The 26,170-nt window shown below is 41.5% G+C and overlaps 1 protein-coding gene across 1 annotated transcript; it reads left to right on the top strand.

Moving 5' to 3' along the window:
* Positions 1–4,918: 4,918 nt before the first annotated feature.
* On the top strand, positions 4,919–7,265 carry LOC139535268 (olfactory receptor class A-like protein 4). Its single transcript, XM_071334594.1, has 4 exons — positions 4,919–5,182; positions 5,549–5,812; positions 6,526–6,780; positions 7,053–7,265. Exons 1-4 carry the CDS (start codon positions 4,919–4,921, stop codon positions 7,263–7,265), a joined length of 996 nt encoding a protein of 331 aa, XP_071190695.1.
* The last annotated feature ends 18,905 nt before the right edge of the window (positions 7,266–26,170 follow it).

Below are 26,170 nucleotides of genomic sequence, written 5' to 3'. Positions count from 1 at the left end.
AATTTTTTGAAACGGCTTCCCACAAAGTTCTTGATCGTACAATATGCATATTATTATTATTATTGGATAGAAAACAGTCTATAGTTTCTATAGGAGTTGAAATTTTGTCTCTAAGTGGAACAGAGCCCATTCTACAGCAATTTCCCTGACATGGAGTCAGATTTCAGAAATTTTGGCCACTGTTCTGGAGTCAGTTAAAAGGGCACTGTTATTGCTATGACTATACGGACACTGCTTACGTCTTCCCCTGGATGTCTTTACGTGATGACGATTTGAATGGGGTCGATTGCGCGTTCACAGGCACTATAAATTAAAAGACCCTGAGGCTAGTCACTCTTTTGGAGCTGCGTCATGCGCCTAGAGGACACCGACCCGCACCTGTTCCAAGCATTAGTGGAGGGAGTAATATTACTCTGGTCATGTTTCTACTCGTTATGGGAGTTAAAAACATCATAAGGTAGTTAATTTAAAGCGTTTTATAGCAATTTATATCCGTTTAGTGCGATTTTGGGACATTTATTTCTGAAACGCTGTGAATTGCTGGGCACGCTTCCAGTTCATCCCGAACGCAGTTGGCATTTCCACATGGCAAGAGGACAGCTTTCCACCAAAAGACGATTGGACCCAAGAAAGGATCCTTTGCCCAAGATACTGATGGAAGAACAGCTCAAAGTAGGACATTTTTATTATGATAAATCGTGTTTCTGTCGAAAAATGTTAGTGGCTTCGGACGCCATGTTTTTTGACGTAGCTTCGCTTGGCGCAAGCTGTATTGAAAAGTAAGGATAATTTAAAAAATGTAATTCCGCGATTGTATTAAGAATTAAATTGTCTATCAATCCCTGTCCACCCTATATTTTTTAGTCACGTTTATGAGTATTTATGTATAAGAGTAGATCACTGTCTAAGTGGCGCACAGACTTTTTCTGACCAGCTGAGCTACATTTCACATTGTCTAACCATGATTTTGGTGGCTAAATATAAACATTTTCGATCAAACTCTATATGGATTGTGTAATATGATGTTACAGGAGTGTCATCTGAAGAATTCTGAGAAGGTTAGTGAAAAAATTTATATATTTTGGCGATGTTTACTTTTATCGCTCACTTTGGCTAGAATCAATGCTGGGCTGCTATGTGCTATGTGCTATGCTAATATAACGATTTATTGTGTTTTCGCTGTAAGACACTTAGAAAATCTGAAATATTGTCTGTATTCACAGGATCTGTGTCTTTCGATTCGTGTATGCTGTGTATTTTTACGAAATGTTTGATGATTAGTAAGTAGGTAAACACGTTGCTCTAAGTAGTTTTTCTATTCCATTTGTGACGGTGGGTGCAATTGTAACCTATGCCATCTACCTGAAATATGCACTTTTTTCTAACAAAACCTATCCCATACCATAAATATGTTATCAGACTGTCATCTGATGAGTTTTTTTCTTGGTTAGGGGCTATAAATATCTTAGTTTAGCCGAATTGGTGATAGCTACTGGTGTTGGTGGACAAATAAAAGATGGTGGATTATGCTAATGTGTTTTTAGGTAATAGATGTACATCTTTACATATTGTGTCTTCCCTGTAAAACATTTTAAAAATCGGACATGTTGACTGGATTCACAAGATCTGTGTCTTTCATTAGCTGTATTGGACTTTAATGTGTGAAAGTTAAATATTTAAAAAAAATATTTTTTTTGAATTTCGCGGCACTGGTTTTTCAGTGGGGGTGGGGGGGGAGTGCCGCTAGCGCCACTCTCATCCTAGACAGGTTAATCCACCTATCGTGTCCGATTTTTAAAATATGCTTTACAGAGAAAGAAATCCAAGCTTTTGTGAGTGTATCAATCAATGCTAGAACAGCTAGCCCCAAATTAGCATGGTCACGAAATTCAGAAAAGCAATCAAATTAATTGCTTACCTTTGATAATCTTCGGATGTTTGCACTCACGAGTCTCCCAGTTACACAATAAATGTTATTTTTGTTCGATAAATATTACTTTTATAACAAAAAAACGCCATTTGGGTTGCGCGTTATGTTCAGAAAACTATAGTCTCGTTCCGGTCCTGAAAGGCAGAAGAAAATTCCCAAACGTATCAGATTCAAAAATATTACTAAAAATATTTATAATCATGCAATCACAAGTGAAATATACCAAAACACAGCTTAGCTTGTTGTTAATCCACCTATCGTGTCAGATTTTGAAAATATGCTTTGCAACGAAAGCAATCTAAGCTTTTGTGAGTGTATCAATCAATGCTAGAACAGTTAACCTTATATTAGCTTGGTTAGCTTGGTCACGAAAGTCAGAAAAGCAATAAAATGAATCGCTTACCTTTGATAATCTTCGGATGTTTACACTCACGAGACTCCCAGTTACACAACAAATGTTATTTTTGTTCGATAAATATGACTTTTATAACAAAGAAACGCCATTTGGGTTGCGCGTTATGTTCAGAAAACCAAAGCCTCGTTCCGTTCGACGAAAATTCCAAAAAGTATCCGTAATGGTCGTAGAAACATGTCAAATGTTTTTTATAATCAATCCTCAGGTTGTTTTTAACAAACATAATCGATAATATTTCAACCGGACCGTAACCTATTCAATAAGAGAGAAAAAGAAAATGGAGAGCTACCCTCTCGCACGCAGGAACTAATCAGAGGACACCTGACTACTTTTGAAAAATCTCGCTAATTTTTCAAAATAAAAGCCTGAAACTATGTCTAAAGCCTGGTCACAGCCTGAGGAAGCCATTGGGAAAGGAATCTGGTTGATACCCCTTTAAATGGAAGAAAGACGGGCCAGGAAATACAGATAAAAAAATAAATCACTTCCGGGTTAGATTTTCTCAGGTTTTCGCCTGCAGAATCAGTTTTGTTATACTCACAGACAATATTTTGACAGTTTTGGAAACTTTGGAGTGTTTTCTATCCTAATCTGTAAATTATATGCATATTCTACGATCTGGACCTGTGAAATAGTCTGTTTACCTTGGGAACGTTATTTAAAAAAATTTAAAGCCCCTAGCGTCAAGAGGTTAAGAACAAATTCTTATTTTCAATGACGGCCTAGGAACACTGGGTTAACTGCCTTGTTCAGGGGCAGAACGACAGATTTTTACCTTGTCAGCTTGGGGATTCGAATCTTGCAACCTTTCGGTTACTAGTCCAACGCTCTAAACACTAGGCTACCTTCCTTATGCCACATTTATGAACCCTTTATAGAGCATGACATACATAGGTGATTTGTGACACATTTATTTAGTGCTTATGAAGCCTTTATAAGCTGCACTTCATTTAAAGCGGGACCACTCATCCATAGGGAAACCCTGTAATGTGATATTCTAATCTCTTATCCCATGCTTTTTTTTATTTCTGTCCTTTATTTTTGCATCCTGGCATCTCATTTGTTTTCTATTGTTCTGTCTTCTCAAATTATGTTTCTCATGTGCTCATCATTTTCTTTAGCGTCCTCTGACTTTGGAACCATTTCCTCCAACAAAGTGTCTTGTGCTCATCTCTCTTTGTCCTAGCGTCGCCTGCTGTACCACAGCCCAACAGGGAGTCTCCCCTGAATCAAGTCGCCCTAAAAAATGTTTGCCGGAAACTAATGGAGATTCTTCCTCTACTGGAGTATGGGTATATCTGTACTGAGTGTGTTTGTTGATTGTATGGAGCTGCTTTCCCTCATGACATATACTCTTTTCCTTTGCTCTTTTTTTCCTCTTTCAGGAAGAAAAGAGGGAGTCGTAGTGATGAGGAGAGTGACTCAGTCCATTTCTCCTGACAGAAGAAGATAGGGAAGAAGCACTGTCGTACTCTGTTCCATACGGGCTACATTTTTGAGTCTCAGCTCTGAGACTAACTTCTCTCTTGGTTGCAGACGAAGTCGCAGTGTCTCTTCTCCTTCATACTCCATCTCTCTCGCCCACCACCAGAAAATAAGTTGCAGGGATAGAGGGAGAGAAAGAAAGGGGAAAAGAGAGGGAGCGTCGGAGTGAACTTGAGAGGGAGAACGAGCGGGTAAGAGGAAGGAGAGATGAATACTCACATTGAATATAGCTGTTGTCAAGGAAGAGCTATGAGAGTTACTGTAAATGGCCTATAAAACAGCACATCATGAACCAAATACAAGCCAGATTCTTACTTTCCAATGTTTTCAATTTTGTACATTGCTTGTATTACATTATAATTTGGGAAACTATGCTCTAAGATCATTGTCTGAACAATATTTTTGAAATAAAATAATTTTGGATGACCTTGCCTTGTTTTATGAATGGCATCAAGTGATTACTTCCTATTCAGCACCACAACCAAACACAACTCCCCCCTCCTCCCTGGGGAAGCTAGTGTGGCATCCTAATTAACCTAGCTGCTAAGGTGGCATGTTTCAATTAGACTAGCTGATTAATCTCTCCTGTTCCGTGTATATGCACTCTCAGCTCCTGGTAGCTAAACTCTGAAACACCCACATTCCCATGGGTGTAGTGTACCCCTGGTCTAGCATTGATTGGTTGGGTAACTAGGGAAATGCCCTTTGCTGTGATTTTAGGTGGATGGGTATGGTAGGAACTACTTTGTATTTGTCTGGTGTCCATGGTGATTTTACATTGGTAGTTCTGTGGGAGGTTGGGCTTGTGTTCAATGCTACAGAAAGAGTGAGTGTTTATGAAAGTGTACCTATAATAGATGGGCAGCAATCAATATCTATTTTGCTGTGCATTTGTATCTATGAACAAGAGTTGTTCATATTTGGAATAAAACATCTAGCAGTGGATTAGAGGCTGCAGACATTTACTGAAATATAACTACTCTTAGAAGAAACTGGGAAAACTGGGCCCTGGATTAGGATGCAAAGAAACTGAAGAGTATTCTACCCAGAACTCTAACTCTAATTCAGTAGCTGAGATGGAGACCCCAATGCCGGAGTTGAGAGATGAGGAGCCAGTGGGGATGGGTCTCGGTGTCAACGGGTATCCCTTCCAGAACGCCCTCTACATAATCTTGGTCCTGCTGGGTATTGTGGGTAACGCCACGGTGGTTGGCGTAATTAGTGAGAGCGTATTCAGAGACCCCAGTGGAGGACGTAACTCAGACATCATCCTGATAAACATGGCCCTCTCCAACCTTCTCCTTTCTCTGCTGAGGAACATCCTGCTGGTCATCTCTGACCTGGGGCTGGAGGTAAGGAGCTGGATGGGAATGTGACAGGAGTCGGGCACTGTGGTAGGGGGTGCCATGAAGAATGAGGGCTGTATGTGGGTGCTTGAGACAATGGGGAGGCAAGTATGGAAAGTGTGTGGTTTGGGCTCAAAGTAACAGGGTTGTAATTTGGAATTTGAGATATTGGAGGGATTTGAGCTGGTCTTTGAGGAATGGTAGTTTAAAATGTAAGGGTTATGGAGGGTGGTGTGGCTGTAACTAGAGATATGCCATGTGAAAAGAAAGCAATCAGACAATATACCATGCCATACTTATAATAAGAGCATTGTTCAGGTCGGCACTATAGTGTACACACACATAAAACCTCACACTCAGCTCTCTCTCTAGCTGAACTCTTCCAGAGACGGGTGTCACGTCCTGATGGGGGTGTGGGTGTGGCTTCGCTCAGTCAACGTGTGGTCAACACTCTTCCTCAGTGCTTTCCACTTCCAGACACTGAGGCGCGTGGCCCCTCCCTCACGGACTGTTCACGTGCCCCGCAGACCCTCCAAGAACCTTCTGATTAGCCTGGGCCTCATCTGGTATCTCAACCTGATCTACGCTATACCTGCACACATCTACTCTACCAAGGGGAACAAGAACAGCACAGAGGTAGGACCCTGATATAATAGAAGCACAGAGGTAGACAATAGGTGATGTGTATTTTCTAAGTTGTGGGAAACTATCTAAAAAACCTTCTCCATCTTATCTCAAATCAAATCACATCAAATGTATTTATATAGCTCTTCTTACATCAGCTGATATCTCAAAGTGCTGTACAGAAACTCAGCCTAAAACCCCAAACAGCAAGCAATGCAGGTGTAGAAGCACGGTGGCTAGGAAAAACTCCCTAGAAAGGCCAAAACCTAGGAAGAAACCTAGAGAGGAACCAGGCTATGAGGGGTGGCCAGTCTTCTTCTGGCTGTGCCGGGTGGAGATTATAAGAGAACATGGCCAAGATGTTCAAATGTTCATAAATTACCAGCATGGTCAAATAATAATAATCACAGTAGTTGTCTAGGGTGCAGCAAGTCAGCACCTCAGGAGTAAATGTCAGTTGGCTTTTCATAGCCGATCATCAAGAGTATCTCTACCGCTCCTGCAGTCTCTAGAGAGTTGAAAACAGCAGGTCTGGGACAGGTAGCACGTCCGGTGAACAGGTCAGGGTTCCATAGGCAGAACAGTTGAAACTGGAGCAGCAGCACGGCCAGGTGGACTGGGGACAGCAAGGAGTCATCATGCCAGGTAGTTATCTCCATCCCCATCTCCCCTCATTTCCTCTCCTCTCTGCTGTCCTCTGTCTCCTCTACCCTCTTCCCCTCCAGACCCTGATGTTGGTCAGCAGCACCACACGCCCCCTGCTGGGCTGTGTGTGGAACTTCCCCTCCAGCTACGATACCCTGGCCTACACCACCACCTCCATGGTGATCCACGAGATCCTGCCTATCATCCTGATGGCCATCACCAACCTGGGCTCACTCTACACACTCTATACCCACGGCAGGACCCGCAACCCAGCACACATGGCCCAGGACGCGCCCATCATCAAGAGGATACCGGCTGAGAGACGGGCTGCCAAGGTAAGAGAGACTGGAGGGGATTCAGAATGATGGCTTGTTGTGTGTGGCCTGCCGCCTGGTTATTGTGGACGGAAATAAGTACAACATGTGATTTGGACCTGTAACATTGTTATTGTCATAAAAAATGAGGAATGATGATCCTGGTGTTTTCAAAAAACAGTGTTTTTATAGAGAATGTGTGTGTATCTTTTATGACCGTCGGCCTAAGAGAGGACGAAAACAGGTAAATAGTTTCACAGTATTTTCTTTCCTTACCTTCCCTCTCTCGCCAGGTGATTCTAGCCCTCACCATCCTCTTCATTGTGTCTTGGGGAACTAGCATCATCTCTATCAACTACTTAAACTACAATAAAGGATCTTCAGACAGGTTTCTCCCGGTAATAGCTCGCTTTGCCAACAGCATCTTCATCGCCATTTCGCCCATCGTGCTGGCAGTGGGTCACCGGCGGCTGCGTGCTGTCGTTAAGTCCTTTCTTACTCACTGACAGGTCCCACACCCTGACACACACTGCAACTGACATTATGGTGAAGCCAGTGGAAAAATATTATACTTCCCTTCACATAGCCTAATAAGAAAGTAGACGTACATGTTTGTTGACATTCCTCTAACCATTGGCAAAAATGATGAGGCCATCTGTGCTCTTTTAAGGTACTTACTACTTACTGAGCAGTATATTTTCCAGGTGTGTAGGAGTCAAAATAAGAATACTGGAAGAGATGGAGGATCGCACACTGTCGAAAAAAAACTAAACATCCAAAACCGAGGCTTGAATGTTTATTAAAATATCATGGTGCCCAAAAAATCTGAGTGCAAGAAAGTGCATAAATGAAAGTGAAAACAAAACACAAACGTTTCGGCCTCAGGTCATCATCAGTTTAACCATTGGCAACCATTTTGATCCTCTTGGGCAGACTGTTTTAACATGGCACTATGAGAGTCAAACCCATTCATTTATTATTTATCACAATTTCTAAGAATGTATTGATCACTGAGGAAGACCACTGTTTGTTTGTCAGTGAGCTTACATGAACACAATTTATTTCTGGCAACCTGCCCTTTTGTGAGCGACAGAATGTTTTTGATGTATAGACTGTACGTGAAAGGGAACTCCTATCTATAGATAGTTGTTACATGTTCTGTCTTGTTTGCTCTTTAAAAAACAGTCAAATTAAAGGCCTTTATTTGTACCATCTCTCAATCTCCGAGACAGTTGATGCCAGAGGCTCATCTACATGAAGCTCATTGAGAGAGAGTGAACAGTCCAACAGGATCTGTCTTTGCATAATGTGAGAGCTTATCACAATATTTCAACACTCCAGATCTTAAACATTCCATTACTTTAAATGTTCTTTGGTAATAATGGGTTATTACTTATAACAGGGTTTGTATATATATGTGGACATTTAAACACAGAATGAGGGGAAGGCAAGCACTGGTTATTTAATTATTCCATACAAAGTCGTACTCATTTATTCATTCAGTTACATATTTTTTTTAATTTTCTGAAACTCTCTCCTCGACTTTGATTACCTCTCTACTACTGAATAGTGAAAACAGTTTATTTTGCCTTCTTTCCTAGAAGGCCAGAATCGCTGAGTCGCCTCTTTACTGTTGACGTTGAAACTGGTGTTTCACGGGTACTATTTAATGAAGCTGCCAGTTGAGGACTTGTGAGGAGTCTGTTTCTCAAACTAGACACTCTAATGTACTTGTCCTCTTGCTCAGTTGTGCACCGGGGCCTCCCACTCCTCTTTCTATTCTGGTTAGAGACAGTTTGCGCTGTTCTGTGAAGGGAGTAGTACACAGCGTTATACGAGATCTTCAGTTTCTTGGAAATTTCTCACATAGAATAGCCTTAATTTCTCAGAACAAAAATAGACTGATGAGTTTCAGAAGAAAGTTGTTTCTGGCCATTTTGAGCCTGTAATCGAACCCACAAATGCTGATGCTCCAGATACTCTACTAGTCTAAAGGTGACCAGTTTTATTGCTTCTTTAAATCAGAACAACAGTTTTCAGCTGTGCTAACATAATTGCAAAAGGGTTTTCTAATGATCAATTGGCCTTTTAAAATGATAAACTTGGATTAGCTAACACAAAGTGCCATTGGAACACAGGAGTGATGGTTGCTGATAATGGGCCTCTGTACACCGATGTAGATATTCCATAAGAAATCTGCCTTTTCCAGCTACAATAGTCATTTACAACATGAAAAATGTCTACACTGTATTTCTGTGTAAAGGGTGCGTGTCGGTGGCAGGGAAGTCAGGCGCATGAAAACGAACTTGGTGTAAACGGAGTCGTTTAATAAGTGCTCATAAAACCCCAAAAACCAAAATATACAAAAAAATGATATAATTGGGTACAAAACCCGTCGCACACCGACACGACTTGCACATAACATACAATAAAACAATCTCCGACAAGGACATGAGGGGAAACAGAGGGTTAAATACACAACATCTAATTGATGGGATTGGAACCAGGTGTGAAGGAAGACAAGACAAAACCAATGGAAAATGAAAAATGGATCAGTGATGGCTAGAAGGTCGGTGACGTCGATCGCCGAACACCGCCCGAACAAGGAGAGGGACCGGCTTCGGCGGAAGTCGTGACATTCTGATCAATTTGATGTTATTTTAATGGACAAACAATGTGCTTTTCTTTCAAAAACAAGGACATTTCTAAGTGACCCCAAACTTTTGAACGGTAGTGTATTTATTTTCAGGGGTGATTTCCATTATTTGCAGGTTGTCCCCCTTAACAAGTTTAAAGATGCACTATGCATGTACTTTCCGCCATTTCCTGGTTGCTAAAATTCGAATAGTTTGCCTAATAAAGATTTTTTTTAATGAGCATGGTCTTATTTCAATTACGGCAATTTGGATGACTGTCATTCATATTCCATTCACCCAGTTCAATGTAACAGCGATAGGTTAAGGCTACATGATACTACTATTTTCTCCATATCCATCATGAGGTTGTACAACGTAGGTGCACACAGGTCGATATACATTTAGGCGACAGACAATGACACACGGAAAGACATTGACACATTCAATATACTGTCTTGCCTGCATCCAGCTGATCTATGGTGTAATCATTAGTCCAACAGTTGCAAACAAGACTTTCCATTGGACAGATTCAGGTATGTTTATCCCCGTTTCGTTCCGTTTGCTTCCGTTTATGAAAAGTTTCAACAGAATTGGCCGAATGAATACACCCCTGATCACCCATAAACGCAGTTCACTTTCATAACAGCCATATTGTATTCCTTCTCACATCTATGCGCTCTCCTCCTATTACCTTTTTCCTTTGATTGTGGACTTCAATGCACAACTCATCAGCTGTATGTGACCAGGCAAAAAAACCTTTCCAAGCCAAACCATATCAAAACCGCTACACACAGCCTACATCGTTGTCACCATATTAGCTAAAGTAATGTCATAGTCAGCATAGCTAAACGTTCTAACTAATGCGTTAGTAAACCTGCTACAATCAAATCAAATTGTAATAGTCACATGCGCCGAATACAACAGGTGTAGACCTTACAGTGAAATGCTTACTTACAAGCTCCTAACCAACAATGCAGTTTCAAAAAGTAATGGATAAGAATAAGGACATAAAAGTAACAAGTAACTAAAGAGCAGCAGTAAAATAACAATAGCCGAGACTATATACAGGGGGGTACCGATACAGAGTCAACTAACCGGTGCCCCCGCACATTGAGGTAGTATGTACATGTAGGTAGAGTTATTAAAGTGACTATACATAGATGACAACAGAGAGTAGCAGTGGTGTAAAGAGGGGGAGGGGGGCAATGCAAATAGTCTGGGTAGCCATTTGACTAGATGTTCAGGAGTCTTATGGCTTGGGGGTAGAAGCTGTTTAGAAGCCTCTTGGACCTAGACTTGGTGCTCCGGTACCGCTTGCCATGCGGTAGTAGAGAGAACAGTCTATGACTAGGGTGGCTGGGGTCTTAATTTTTAGGGCCTTCCTCTGACACCGCCTGGTATAGAGGTCCTAGATGGCAGGAAGTTTGGCCCCAGTGATGTAGTGGGTCGTTCGCACTACCTTCTGTAGTGTCTTGTGGTCAGAGGCCGAGCAGTTGTCGTATTTTTATATTTATTTAACTAGGCAAGTCAGTTAAGAACAAATTCTTCTTTACAATGATGGCCTAGGAACAGTGGGTTAACTGCCTTGTTCAGGAGCAGAACAACTGATTTTTACCTTGTCAGCTCGGGGATTCGATATAACAACCTTTCGGTTACTGGCCCAATGCTCTAACCACTAGGCTACTTGCCGTCCCAAGGATTCTCTTGATGGTGCAGCTGTAAAACCTTTTTAGGATCTCAGGACCCATGCCAAATCTTTTCAGTCTCCTGAGGGGGAATAGGTTTTGTCGTGCCCTCTTCACAACTGTCTTGGTGTGCTTGGACCATTCTAGTTTGTTGGTGATGTGGACACCAAGGAACTTGAAGCTCTCAACCTGCTCCACTACAGCCCCGTCGATGAGAATGGGGGTGTGCTCGGTTCTTTTTTTCCTGTAGTCCACAATCATCTACTTTGTCTTCATCATGTTGAGGGAGAGGTTGTTGTCCTGACACCACACGGCCAGGTCTCTGACCTCTCCCTATAGGCTGTCTCGTCGTTGTCGGCGACTGTTGGGTCATCGGCAAATTTTATGATGGTGTTGGAGTCGTGCCTGGCTGTGCAGTCATGATTGAACAGGGAGTACAGGAGGGGACTGAGCATGCACAACTGAGGGGCCCTGTGTTGAGGATCAGCGTGGCGGATGTGTTGTTACCTACCATTACCACCTGGGGGCAGCCCGCCAGGAAGCCCAGGATCCAGTTGCAGAGGGAGGTGTTTAGTCCCAGGGTCCTTAGCTTACTTATGAGCTTTGAGGGCACTATGGTGTTGAATGCTGAGCTGTAGTCAATGAATAGCATTCTCACATAAGTGTTCCTTTTGTCCAGGTGGGAAAGGGCAGTGTGGAGTGCAATAGAGATTGCATCATCTGTGGATCTGTTGGGGCGGTATGCAAATTGGAGTGGGTCTAGGGTTTCTGGGATGATGGTGTTGATGTGAGCCATGACCAGACTTTCAAAGCACTTCATGGCTACAGACGTGAGTGCTACAGGTCGGCAGTCATTTAGGCAGGTTACGTTAGTGTTCTTGGGCACAGGCACTATGGTGGTCTGCTTAAAACATGTTGGTATTACAGACTCGGACAGGAAGAGGTAAAAAATGTCAGTGAAGACACTTGCCAGTTGGTCAGCGCATGCTCGAGGTACACGTCCTGGTAATCTGTCTGGCCCTGTGGCCTTGTGAATGTTGACCTGTTTAAAGGTCTTACTCACATGGATGCGGAGAGCGTGATCACACAGTCGTCTGGAACAGCTGGTGCTCTCATGCATGTTTCAGTGTTATTTGCCTCGAAGTGAGCATAGAAGTAGTTTAGCTCGTCTGGTAGGCTCGTGCCACTGGGCAGCTCTCGGCTGTGCTCAGGCAGCAACGTTACAGTGTACAGTCAGTAAGCAATTTAGCACTTACACCGGCAGCCTCCGGTGGTAATGAATTTGTAAAACCAAAAGCTTACCTTGACTTGGAAGAGTTCCAGTGTTGTGTTGGATATTCAAAGCCGCCTAGCTAACATAGCATCCCTCTGTTTGAGCAGGTTGTCTGAGTAGGCTAAACTGGGTAGCTGCATTTGCTAGCTAAGTAAGTGAAACTGAAATCTCTCTCTTGCTTTTCCTTCATTTTTTAAGAAATTAATTTGTTCAAAACTATTCAGCTATTGTCTTTCTCTTTGAGTCAACTACTCACCACATTGTATGCACTGCAGTGCTAGCTAGCTGTAGATTATGCTTTCAGATTCATTCTCTGATCCTTTGATTGGGTGGACAACATGTCAGTTCATGTTACAAGAGCTTTGATAGGTTGGAGGAAGTTGTCATAATTACTGTGTAAGTCTATGGAAAGGGGGTGAGAACCATGAGCCTCCTAGGTTTTTCTATTGAAGTCAATGTACCCAGAGGAGGATGGTAGCTAGCTGTCCTCCGGCTACACAACGATGCTACCCTACAGAGTGCTGTTGAGACTACTGTAGATCTTCATGGCAAAAAAGTGTGTTTTAATAAATGAGTTGGTGACTTGAATACATGTAGTATAGTTTAACAAAAAAGTATAACTTTTTTAATGTTTTATTCACTGAGGAGGATGATCCTCCCCTTCCTCTTCTGAGGAGTCTCCACTGGTAGAGAATCATTGTACCATCTAAACCGTTGTGAAATATATTTTTCATAACCAAAAATATTGTATTTTCAGCTGTTTGACCTGGTGTACAAAACCAAGAGTAAAAGACTCTATAATGAAGCTATGGGACACATTTGTCAACAATCCTTTTAACCATCACTTTATCAAACTTCTCTAAACGGATAACTACTGAAATAGTGCCTAGTTTACATATACAGTTTGAGAACTGCTGAACTCGGTACATGTCTATGTTTTTGCATCATAAATTTGTCAATTGACATTTATTAAGGTTGGAAGTAAACCAAATCACATACATGTATGGATGTGGCTGTAAATACTACATCATCCTCACTTGAGTAAAAGTAAAGTTACCTTAATAGAAACTTAAAAGTAACAGTCATCCAGTAAAATACTACTTGTCTAAAAGTATTTGGTTTAAAATATACTTAAGTATAAAAAGTAAATGTAACTGTTAAAATATACAGTACCAGTCAAAAGTTTGGACACACCTACTCATTCAAGGGTTTTTCTTAATTTTTACTATTTTCTACATTGAAAAATATGAAATAACGCATATGGAATCATGTAGTAACCAGAAAAGTGTTGAACAAATCAAAATATATTTTAGATTTTAGATTCTTCAAAGTAGTGTCATGACATTGGCCTGGGGGTAGGTTTATGACAGTCATAAATACCTCTTTCCCCCCTCCCCCGTTCCTCTTCGCTACTGATGTGACATTAGAAAGCCCCTTTGGTTAACATAGAGATTCTGGGAACATCAGAAGTTGGGGGGAAATGAACTATATTCTAGTAATCCGACCAACTGAACATATGCGGTGGTACTTAAGGTATATTATGTCAGTTCGGTTGCCCTCTGAAACATTCTCATCAATGATAGAATGACATAAACTCTACTGTGGAAAGTCTAAACATCAGAGGTATCTGATTCACATGGACTTGTTGTTTAATTGAAATGCTTGAATATGAAATTATTTGTGAAGAGATGAAATGTAATTTTAGCTTCCAAATGAGAGATTTGGGTTTTCATAAGTTTGGGCCTCTGCTCAACCAGTGGCCCGCCCCTGTGAAGAGACATGGGTAATAAACTTTTCAGACACACCCCTCTCCCTCCACTATATAAAGCCATTGACAAAAATATAACTTTCTGTTCCGGGTACATTAGGATGACGATCCGATGTCAGAATGGTTCAGATAATAACTACAGAACGAAGCCAACATCAGCATGAACTTTGGTTGTGAATGGTATGAACTTTGAACTCGTATTCACTACAGAAGTGATACCTCCTACCCGTTGAGTTAGCAACAGCTGCTACAAACGCAGGTTAGGAAGGACAGTCAGAGTATCCCGTCTACTACACAACGACGTTACTACGACAGTGACCACCAGAGACATTCTTCAAAGGACAGAGGACTCAGTTTGGCAACCCGGTCTTCCATCTACCACCAACCTACTGAAGCGCAGCTCAGAGTAAATATTTATTGCATTTTCCTTTTCCAAATGGGCGGTAATTTAGAATGCATAAGATACTGTATTTACGATAGCACAGCTTCGCCTCTGTTCCAGTCTCCCGCTCTTTCACTAAAACACCGCCCCCTTTCCTTTGCGTAACAAGCTGTCATATCTATTCCGCCCGCTAGGGACGTTTTCCTTTATGACGGCAATTTGTAATCAAGTTATGATTTAATTGTGTATGTGTGATTCTGTGTGATTAGTTAGGTATTTAGTAAATAAATAAATAAACCCAATTTTGTATTGCTGATTCAACTTGTTAGCCAGGATTCTTGCAGATAACCAAGGATTTACAACTTTCAGATGAGACTGAATAAGATGACGATTAAGGTTGACTGCTATGGATGTAAAATATTACTAAATCTTTAAGAGTTTATTCGGAAGATAACAGCTCTATAAATATTATTTCGTGGTGTCCCTCTCTAGTTAATTACATTTACATGATTAGTTCAATCAGGTAATATTAATTACGGAGAAAATATTTTATAGAATAGTATGTCATAGCAATTAATCTGGCATAGCCAAAGACACGACAGTAGCCACCCTTTGCCTTGATGACAGCTTTGCATTCGCTCAACCAGCTTCACGAGGAATGCTTTTCCAACAGTCTTGAAGGAGTACCCACATATACTGAGCACTTGTTGGCTGCTTTTCCTTCACTCTGCGGTCCAACTCATCCCAAACCATCTCAATTGGGTTGAGGTCGGGCGATTGTGGAGGCCAGGTCATCTGATGCAGCACTCCATCACTCTCCTTCTTGGTCACATAGCCCTTACACAGCTTGGAGGTGTGTTGGGTCATTGTCCTGTTGAAAAACAAATGATGTCCCACTAAGCACAAACCAGATGGGATGGTGTATCGCTGCAGAATGCTGTGGTAGCCATGCTGGTTAAGTGTGCCTTGAATTCTAAATAAATCACAGTGTCACCAGCAAAGCACCATCACATGTCCTCCATGTTGGAACCACACATACAGAGATTATCAGTTCATCTACTCTGCGTCTCACAAAGACACGGCGGTTGGAAAAATTTAAAATGGTCTAATGTCCATTGCTTATGTTTCTTGGCCCAAGCAAGTCTCTTATTATTGGTTGCCTTTAGTAGTGATTTCTTTGCAGCAATTCAACCATGAAGGCCTGATTCACGCAGTCCCCATTTATTTGGGTTGCAATTTCTGAGGCTGGTAACTCTAATGAACTTAACTTCTGCAGCAGAGGTGACTGTCTTCCTTTCCTGTGGCATCATAGCGCTTGATGGTTTTTGCGACTGCACTTGACACTTTTCGGGAATTGACTGACCTTCACCTTAAAGTAATGGTCTGTCTTTTCTGTTTGCCTATTTGAGTTGTTCTTGTCATAATATGGACTTGGACTTTTACCAAATAGGGCTATTTTCTGTATACCAACCCTACCTTGTCACAACACAACTGATTAGCTCAAACTCATTAAACTTGTCTGGTACTGTACTTAAGTATCAAAAGTAAAAGTATAAATAATTTCAAATTACTTATATATATTTTTATTTACGATAGCCAGGGGCACACTCCAACATAATTTACAAACGAAGCATTTGTGTTTAATGAGTCTGCCAGATCAGAGGCAGTAGGGATGACCAGAGATGTCCTCTTTATTAGTGTGAGAATTGGACCATTTTCCTGTCCTATTAAGCATTCAAAATGTAACGAGTACTTTGTGTGGAGTAAAAAGTACATAACTTTCTTTAAGAATGTAGAAAAGTAAAAGTAGTAAAGTACAGATACCACAAAACACTACTTAAGTAAAAATACTTTAAAGTACTACTTAAGTACTTTACACCACATTCTCAATCAGCCGATGTTCTTCAATACACCATGGCAAAGTGGAAAGAGTCATTTGCTACCATTTGAAATTATGGTGTAGTGTGCAATCCACTGCTATAATATTTTGGTTTTAAATTACAGTATATTCCACACATTATCTGAATTTCATTGATACACTGTAAACTGAGGATTTTAGCTGATGATACTCTATATACACTATATAGAAATATTGATCTTGTTGCATGGGACAGAAATGGATTTATATACCCGGCTACACCAATACCTTTTTAATATAGGCTTCTGCTTTACAATACATGCCATAATAAAACCTATTTCTGATGATTTCTTCTATATATGTACTGTATAAGGATACTGTAACTGTGCATGACATTTTCTCGACATGCTCCAAACTTTACATTGGACACTAACAAATGATTATAGAAATTGGTTTGCAGTAAACTTTAAAGATTGTACATACTGGTATACTGATAAATATTGTATTGGAAATGGTTTTTACCCTCTATTATTGTCAGAAGGTGAGTGTAGCTGGTGCATGTCAGGCGCAGGAGAGCAAAATGAGTGAGCAACGTACTTTACTCAAAATAAAGGCACAAGGTAAACAAATACACTTGACCAAAATACCAACGGTAAATATGACGCACGGGTGAACACAGCACCCGTCGAAAAACCAGCCATCATAACCGAACTGAACATAGAAATAATCACGCATAACAAACATGGGGGAAACAGAGGGTTAAATACATGAACATGTAATTGGATAATGAAAACCAGGTGTGTAGAAAATAAAGACAAAACCAATGGAAAATGAAAGATGGATCAGCGATGGCTAGAAGACCGGTGACGTCGATCGCCGAACGCCGCCCGTACAGGGAGAGGGACCGACCTCGGCGGAAGTTTTTTTTTACTTTTGGGAATGGACATATAATCAAATTAAATATCTTCACAGATATATAGCTTATCGTGACCAACTGCCAGTATGTGTTGTGTTAGGTTTTACACTGTGAGTTTTATTATCTATATGATAATCATGCTATTTATCACTAAAGCAAACAGTGTATTTAGATTGTTCTCCAGTTATTCATGATCTGTTATATTTCTCCATGATCATTCCAAAGATGATACTATTTGAACCCTTTAATGATTTCTTCTTGTAAAACATGTTGAAAAAAATATTTTACCTTAAATTCCTAATACTAACAACTCAACTTGATGTTTATTTAGGAAATAACAGACCTCTACCAGGTGGCTGAGAAGTCAATAGAAGGTCATACCAGCAATGCCATATTAGAATGGCAATTTACATAGCATTTCTACTAATTTCAACAATTTAAAAAATTACTTCAGGTATAATTCAAAGGCTGGTATAGGTAGGTAAGCATTGTTAAATAAGGACTGATGTAAAATTATAACAAATTATGGTTATTTTGTATGTCCAAAGATTAGTATTCTATTACATTGAAATGAATGTGTTTTCAGGTGGTGTATAGTGCAATATCACTCCAAATGTTCTTACATTTCAAATGATCCAGGTTCTTCCAATCTTTCCCACATGTTCAGACTACATTTTGAAATAAATGACAAAGTTCCGTTTTTTTATTACTATTATAGACATTATTTTATAGGCCAGGGTTTCCAAACTGATGCAGGAGGGCTGGGGTAGTTAACCAATGAAGTTAAGTGAAGATTATGTTCATATCCACTTCTAAATCCATTGTCAACCCATGCTCTACCAGCCCGTTGAGAATAGGGTTAAAGGATTAAAGAGTTTCTAAATAGATTGTATAACTAACCAGAAATGAATGTTTCAGAAATGTTTGAGTGTGTGCAAAAGAAACCTAAGATCTCTTCAAGTTCTCTATTGTTGAACTACCCGAATGTTGTATAATGTTGTAGAACTATTATCAATTATTACCACTTGAGGTCGCTGTAGGTATGGAAATAGCATCACATAGCACTAGGTTACAGCTTTTAATTATAGCCCACCACTGACAATATCCAGATATTCTGACAGACACATAAACACACAAAGAGCAAACACACAAGCGCAAACACTTTCTCACTACAACCATACAGCCAGACAGCAGGCCAAGACTGGGTCAAATGTGATTGGAAAGATAACCACCCAGACACATAAATTGTCTTCTCAATAGCCAAAATGGATCTTACATTGATTGCTGTTAACGATGAACGATTCCAATAAGTGGTGACCTATTTGGCGGTCGGTGCCGTTTATGAGAGAGGACGTAAAAAACAGTATTAGCATGGCCATATTTCTATTACGGCATATTGGATGACTGTCATTCATATTCCATTCACCCAGCTCAATGTAACATCGATAGGTTTAGACTACTTCACGATACACCAATTTCCCCTGTACCCATCATGAGGTTGCTACAACCTAGCCTATGAATGAAAGTTTACAACGTAGGTGCACAGGCCAAGAGTAATTTGAGTAATCAAGGTGACAGACAATGACACATTCAATACCACCTTTCACAATCTTGCCTGCATCTAGCTGATCGAGGGTGCAATCATTAGTCCAACAGTTGAAAACGAGAGTTTCTATTACACAAACGCAGGTATGTTTATCCCAGTTTCGTTGAGTTTGCTTCCGTTTAAGAAAGGTTTTTCAACAGAATGGGCAGAATTAATACACGCCTAACCACACGCGAACACAGTTTATTTTCATAGCAGCTAGATCGTTGTATAATTGCTTCTTGCATCTACGCGCTCTTCTCAGTGTAACGGTGTAATTAAATTGTTAAATTCCTGCATAAAATGGTTATTATGCCACCTCCTGGTAGATTAGTGGGTCTACATTGGCTAATACACACAAATGTCCAGACAGAGGATTGCGTTCACGAATTCCCGGTTTATAAACCTAACTCAACACAGGCTACTGTTTGGCCGTAGCCCACGCCAAATAAACCAAGGAAAACAGTATCTAACAACGGTGACCATTCTCTTGTTAAGACCAGACATAAAGAGGGAGAACAATGGCTAAGCATGGTCTTAAACTTGTGGTGCTCCACCCCCTTCCAAATATAATACACTTGGAAACTATATTTTTATTTTTATTATAGTAAATTAGTTAAATCCACTATACGATCACAATGACTTTGATAGACATTTTGATAGTTTTTTTTGTTAGTATAATATATAGCAGATTTATGGAGAATTGCTGTGGGAGTGCTATTTATATCCCGTCGACTACTGACCATTCATCCATACTGTGTGTGTCCATCATTGCAGCTTTGGAAATAAATTAACTCTCCATCCATTGCTCCTTCCTGTGTTGACTCACTAACTTGAGGGATGGGACCAGGAAGGTCACATTGGTGCCATGACCCGGATCATCAATCAAGATTGGTGTTCCTCATCAAACTGGGAGCTGTCCTATCTTCTCAGAGTCTACAGGCAACGAGAAGAAACGTAACAAGCTGTAATGTTGATGCAACACTGTCCTCTGTCTCAGTTATTTCTGTCATTCTATATGTTGTTTTTTTACTTTCATTTTGAGCTACTACAATGAGTTTCAACCGTATTGGTTGTTCAGATCTGCTTACACCTGTCAATGTTGGTAGGGGAAGGGGTGTGTTGGGGTTACCTATTCCTTTCCCAACTGGTAGTCCTAGCATGTGTGGTGATGTCAATGGTAGTGGAAATTGCAGGGGAAGTTCCTTTAGTCATGGGGACAATGCAGCATCTCATGGTCATCATGCAGTCAACTCACCTAGGCCCCAGGTTGTTAGCACCTCCACTCCTAACACAATGAAGATGCAATGCTAATAGGCCAGATGGGTACCATAGGTCCAACAGATAGGACAGCAGCTAGCATTACCATGCACTTCAGCTCTAGTAGTCCAACAGGAGCTACAGCCACTAGCCAAAGTGAACCAAGACACAGACCTGACCCTCCAGTTAGCCAAGTTCTATACTTCTCCCAAGTCCAAGTAGTCACCCAAAGAAAAGTCAAAGAACCAGCTTCCTTTAGCGGGGAGAGATCAGACACAACTACCTTTGATAAATGGGAAGAGGCCAGGAGAAACTTTATTAAAAAGGGACACATGAAAATAGAGGAACAGGCCGAAGAGATTCTCATCCATCTCAAGGGAAGAGCAAAAGATGTAGTCAAAATCAGAATCAGGAATAGTGACATTGACATTCTAGCTAACCCAGATGCCATCTATAACCTCCTCAGGAAGCATTCCAGCTGCAGTCAATACTTAAATATCTCACTCCAAGATTTCTACATGACTCTACCCAAAGAACAGGAGGACCCAAATTAAAACTGGCTAAGACTGAACAGTGCAGCAGACACTGCTACAGAAGGCCTGAAGGAACAGGGTAAGGCAAATGAGGATCTTAGCACGGACATCACACGCATGTTCATCAGGAACTGCCCAAGCAAAGAACTAGCCTTCACGTTCAGAGCCAAAAAATTATCTGTCTGTAAACAATTGTTGGAAAAATGACTTGTGTCATGCACAAAGTAGATGTCCTAACCGACTTGCCAAAACTATAGTTTGTTATCAAGACATTTGTGGAGTGGTTGAAAAATGAGTTTAATTAATTGACTCCAACCTAAGTGTTTGTGAACTTCCGACTTCAACTTATATATACAGTGGGGAGAACAAGTATTTGATACACTGCCGATTTTGCAGGTTTTCCTACTTACAAAGCATGTAGAGGTCTGTAATTTTTATCATAGGTACACTTCAACTGTGAGAGACGGAATCTAAAACAAAAATCCAGAAAATCACATTGTATGATTTTTAAATAATTAATTTGCATTTTATTGCATGACATAAGTATTTGATCACCTACCAACCAGTAAGAATTCCGGCTCTCACAGACCTGTTAGTTTTTCTTTAAGAAGCCCTCCTGTTCTCCACTCATTACCTGTATTAACTGCACCTGTTTGAACTCGTTACCTGTATAAAATACACCTGTCCACACACAATCAAACAGATTCCAACCTCTCCACAATGGCCAAGACCAGAGAGCTGTGTAAGGACATCAGGGATAAAATTGTAGACCTGCACAAGGCTGGGATGGGCTACAGGACAATAGGCAAGCAGCTTGGTGAGAAGGAAACAACTGTTGGCGCAATTATTAGAAAATGGAAGAAGTTCAAGATGACGGTCAATCACCCTCGGTCTGGGGCTCCATGCAAGATTTCACCTCGTGGGGCATCAATGATCATGAGGAAGGTGAGGGATCAGCCCAGAACTACACGGCAGGACCTGGTCAATGACCTGAAGAGAGCTGGGACCACAGTCTCAAAGAAAACCATTAGTAACACACTACGCCGTCATGGATTAAAATCCTGCAGCGCACGCAAGGTCCCCCTGCTTAAGCCAGTGCATGTCCAGGCCTGTCTGAAGTTTGCCAATGACCATCTGGATGATCCAGAGGAGGAATGGGAGAAGGTCATGTGGTCTGATGAGACAAAAATAGAGCTTTTTGGTCTAACTCCACTCGCCGTGTTTGGAGGAAGAAGAAGTATGAGTACAACCCCAAGAACACCATCCCAACCGTGAAGCATGGAGGTGGAAACATCATTCTTTGGGGATGCTTTTCTGCAAAGGGGACAGGACGACTGCACCGTATTGAGGGGAGGATGGATGGGGCCATGTATCGCGAGATCTTGGCCAACAACCTCCTTCCCTCAGTAAGAGCATTGAAGATGGGTCGTGGCTGGGTCTTCCAGCATGACAACGACACGAAGCACACAGCCATGGCAACTAAGGAGTGGCTCCGTAAGAAGCATCTCAAGGTCCTGGAGTGGCCTAGCCAGTCTCCAGACCTGAACCCAATAGAAAATCTTTGGAGGGAGCTGAAAGTCCGTATTGCCCAGCGACAGCCCCGAAACCTGAAGGATCTGGAGAAGATCTGTAGGGAGGAGTGGGCCAAAATCCCTGCTGCAGTGTGTGCAAACCTAGTCAAGAACTACAGGAAACGTATGATCTCTGTAATTGCAAACAAAGGTTTCTGTACCAAATATTAAGTTCTGCTTTTCTGATGTATCAAATACTTATGTCATGCAATAAAATGCAAATTAATTACTTAAAAATCATACAATGTGATTTTCTGGATTTTTGTTTTAGATTCCGTCTCTCATAGTTGAAGTGTACCTATGATAAAAATTACAGACCTCTACATGCTTTGTAAGTAGGAAAACCTGCAAAATCGGCAGTGTATCAAATACTTGTTCTCCCCACTGTATATATATATATATATATGTATGTGGGTATGTGTATGTATGTATATGGATAAATATATTTACAAAAAAAACATTTGGGGATTTGAAATGATGCAGACAATTACAATGATGGAAGCAACAATCTATCCGCAATATTAAAGCTGATCCACCCACAAATAAAAAGAAAGAAAATAAATAAACAAAAAGAGGACAAGAAGCATACTGCGTTTTCATTCTCGTTTGGACTCCATGAATACAATAGGTTACCGCAGGGCCTATCGAACAGTCTAGCAACGTTCATGCGCATGATGATGTTTATATTTGGTGATGAGAACTTCACAAGCCTACTGTGCTATCTTGATGACGTAATGGTCTTTGCACCTACTGAGCAGCTAGCAATTGAATGCCTCCAGATGGTGTTTCTCGTCTGTCAAAACACAAACTGAAACTGTCTCCCAAGAAGTGCCACTTCTTAAGAAGATCTGTCAGATTTCTTGGTCACATCATCTGTGAAAATGGTGTGCAAACAGACCCAGAGAAAGTTGAGGCCATCAAAAACGTCCAGAAAGCTGAACTAATGGACTCTGATGGAATAACACCGTGTCAAAAGAAGATCCGCTCGTTCCTAGGAATGGTTCTCTACTATGGACACTTCATAGAGACCTGTTCAGCCAAGGCCAAGATGCTTTTCAAACTCAAAGCCAAGCCAACCAAACATAACACAGCGAGAAGAGGATGAAAACCTAAACAGAAAACAGCATATGTCATGCTCTCACCTTCTGACTGGACTACAGAGTGCCAAGAAGTGTTCGAGACCTTGAAACTTGACCTGGTGACTAGTGTGACCTTAGCTCACCCAGACTTCAATGAGCCGTTCATTCTTGCTGTTGATGCTTAATTTGATGGAATTGGAGGAGTGCTTTCTCAAATACCCAAGGGTGAAAAGATAGCCAAACCCGTGGCTTTTGCCAGTAGAACACTCTCCCGTTCTCAGATGAACTAGTGGGCAGTCTGTGACTAGTTTTGCTACTGGCTAAAGGGACGACACTTCACAGCCTGGACTGACACCAACCCGCTAACATACATACTGACAAAACCCAGACTCAACGCATGTGAGCAAGGTTGGGTGTCTAAGCTTGCGTCGTACAGCTTTGACCTGAAATATGTTCCTGGAATTAAGAACATAATAGCCGACACTTTGAGCAAAGAACCATTCGTCCAGTCATGTATGAGCCACCGCCTTGTGATAGAGCCATATCTGTCTCTCCTAGATTGAGTCAATGGAGTGACCAATAGGACTGTACAAGACACCTTCAGAGCAATCAACAACTGCCAAGCAGTGGTGAGCCCACCAGACGGAGACTCACCTGAAGGGAACACTGATAAAGTCCCTTCACCTTCAACACATGGTTCCATTATCGCTCAAGAAATCTCAGCTATCTTGGATGCTCACTGCACTGGTAGCCTGAGTCAAGTACTGGGAAAAGGGGCAGCCATTCCTCTGCTACAACAGAAAGACCACACCGCTGCTCTCCCTCAGAGTAAGCTCTTAAGCCTACAGGAGCAAGACGGTACTGTGAGTAGAGTCCTATACTACGTTCAGAGACATCAAAGACCCAACAGGCGTGAGCGTGCATCTGAACCCTGCAGCGTGATCAAACTACTGAAGCACCTGAACAAGCTCACCATTCACAATGGTATACTGTACAAGGAGAAGATACCCCATCACATGAACAAAAAGCTCTTCCAATATGTTGTACCTGATTCACTGAAGCAGCAAGTTCTCCATGGCCTTCATGATACAGCGGGTCACCAAGGGCGCTCTCGAACACTATCTCTTGCTAGACAATGATTATTTTGGACTGTAATGGAGCGTGACATTGAGAATCATGTGAAGAACTGCCATCGACGCATTGTTGGAAAGACTCCGGAGCCCCATGCTCGAGCTCCACTTGAAAACAATTGCACCTCAGAAGTAATGGAATTGGTTTGTATCAACTTTTGGACTGCAGAACAGAATGACAATAAGTCCATAGATGTTTTAGTTGTAACTGACCACTTCACAAAAACCGCCCATGCATTCCCATGCAAGAAACAGTCTGCAAAGCAATTAGCTCGTCGCCTGTGGAATGACTTCTTCTGCATATATGGATTTCCGAGGTGTATTCACTCTGACCAGGGAGGCAATTTAGAAAGCAGGCTGATAAAAGAAGTGTTGGAGTTAGCTGGTGTGGAGGAATCACACACTACTCCCTACCATCCTATGGGGAATGGGATTACAGAACGCTTCAATAGAACCCTTGGTGGTATGATCAGAGCTCTGCCTCCAAAGTCCAAAGCCAAGTGGCCCCAAATGCTACAGATGTTGACCTTCTGCTACAACTGTACAGAGCACGAGACAACTGGCTTCGCACCATTTATCTCATGTTTGGGAGGATCCCACGACTTCCTGTTGATGTTATGTTTCAGAATGTCCTCGCAGACAACAGTGTAATCAACCATCTGGAGTTTGTATCACACTTGAAGAAAGACCTGAATGAAGCAACTCAAATAGCTCAGAAGCACAGCCTTTATGAACATACACGCCATGAAAAGCTCTAGAACCGCAAGGTAAAAGGAATCAACATTGATGGTAGGAGACAGAGTGCTACTAGCCAACAGGGGTGAAAGAGGAAAAAGGAAGATTGCAGATAGATGGGACAGCCCTATATGAAGTGACATCAGTGAAACCAGACATCAACGTGTACAGGATCAAGGATCTACAGACAGCCAAAGAGAAAGTTGCTCACAGGAATCTCCTCCGCTCTGTAACGTTCCTTCCACTGGACAGGGGAATTGACGAAAACTCTGAGGACAATGAAGCCATCTGTGGAAGTGTACCTGAGATACCTGATGAAGAAGAGGACTGTGATACACGGACAGTAAACTGGCTCATGCAAACCGCTGAAAGCGATGAACGAGACTTACCTGATGTCTTAACTGATGCAGTTGAGAATACTCCTCATCCAGTTGAAGAAATGGCAAGCCACCTCAGTGATGTAGTGATTTACCAAGATAGTGATGACCCCAGTAGTGACATTACCCACTCTTCTGTGGACAGTGTGAATAACTTTCACATCTCTGAGCCCGCCCAAGATAATGACCACTCAGAAGCATCCATTGACAAACCAGAGCCTGTAGTTTGCATTCAGCCTGCTTCAGCCAAAACAAGAGTTGGCAGATCTATTAGACCTCCAAAAAGGCTTATCTGTGAAATCAATGACGAAGTTATAGATGATTCAGATTCGTCAGTTAGCACTTTGCTTTCCTTCGTCATAAGCGTGTTTGCAGTGTAGAGGAGTAGAGAATGTGTCAAGAGGATAAGCAGAAGCCAAGCTAACACAAATAAAGTGTTTTCCAAGTACTTAAAGTATTGTAGTACGTCATAGTGTGAGAGGTGTACAAGGCATCTCTTTAGTCAAGCCAGCAGCATACCACCCTGCATACCACTGCTGGCTTGCTTCTGAAGCTAAGCATGGTTGGTCCTGGTTAGTCCCTGGATGGGAGACCAGATGCTGCTGGAAGTGCAGGGCCAGTAG

This window comes from Salvelinus alpinus, chromosome 12 (assembly GCF_045679555.1).
Source record: "Salvelinus alpinus chromosome 12, SLU_Salpinus.1, whole genome shotgun sequence".
NCBI lineage: Eukaryota > Metazoa > Chordata > Actinopteri > Salmoniformes > Salmonidae > Salvelinus > Salvelinus alpinus.
Note: the sequence above shows the minus strand (reverse complement) of the source record. Positions and strands in the feature narration are given on the sequence as shown.

What these genes read in the sequence shown, in the direction of transcription:
- LOC139535268 (XM_071334594.1), top strand. Translation starts at nt 4,919, where the DNA reads ATGCCGGAGTTGAGAGATGAGGAGCCAGTGGGGATGGGTCTCGGTGTC. An exon ending in TCTCTGACCTGGGGCTGGAG is followed by an intron (nt 5,183 to 5,548) that starts GTAAGGAGCTGG and finishes CTCTCTCTCTAG; the next exon opens with CTGAACTCTTCCAGAGACGG. An exon ending in CTGAGAGACGGGCTGCCAAG is followed by an intron (nt 6,781 to 7,052) that starts GTAAGAGAGACT and finishes CTCTCTCGCCAG; the next exon opens with GTGATTCTAGCCCTCACCAT.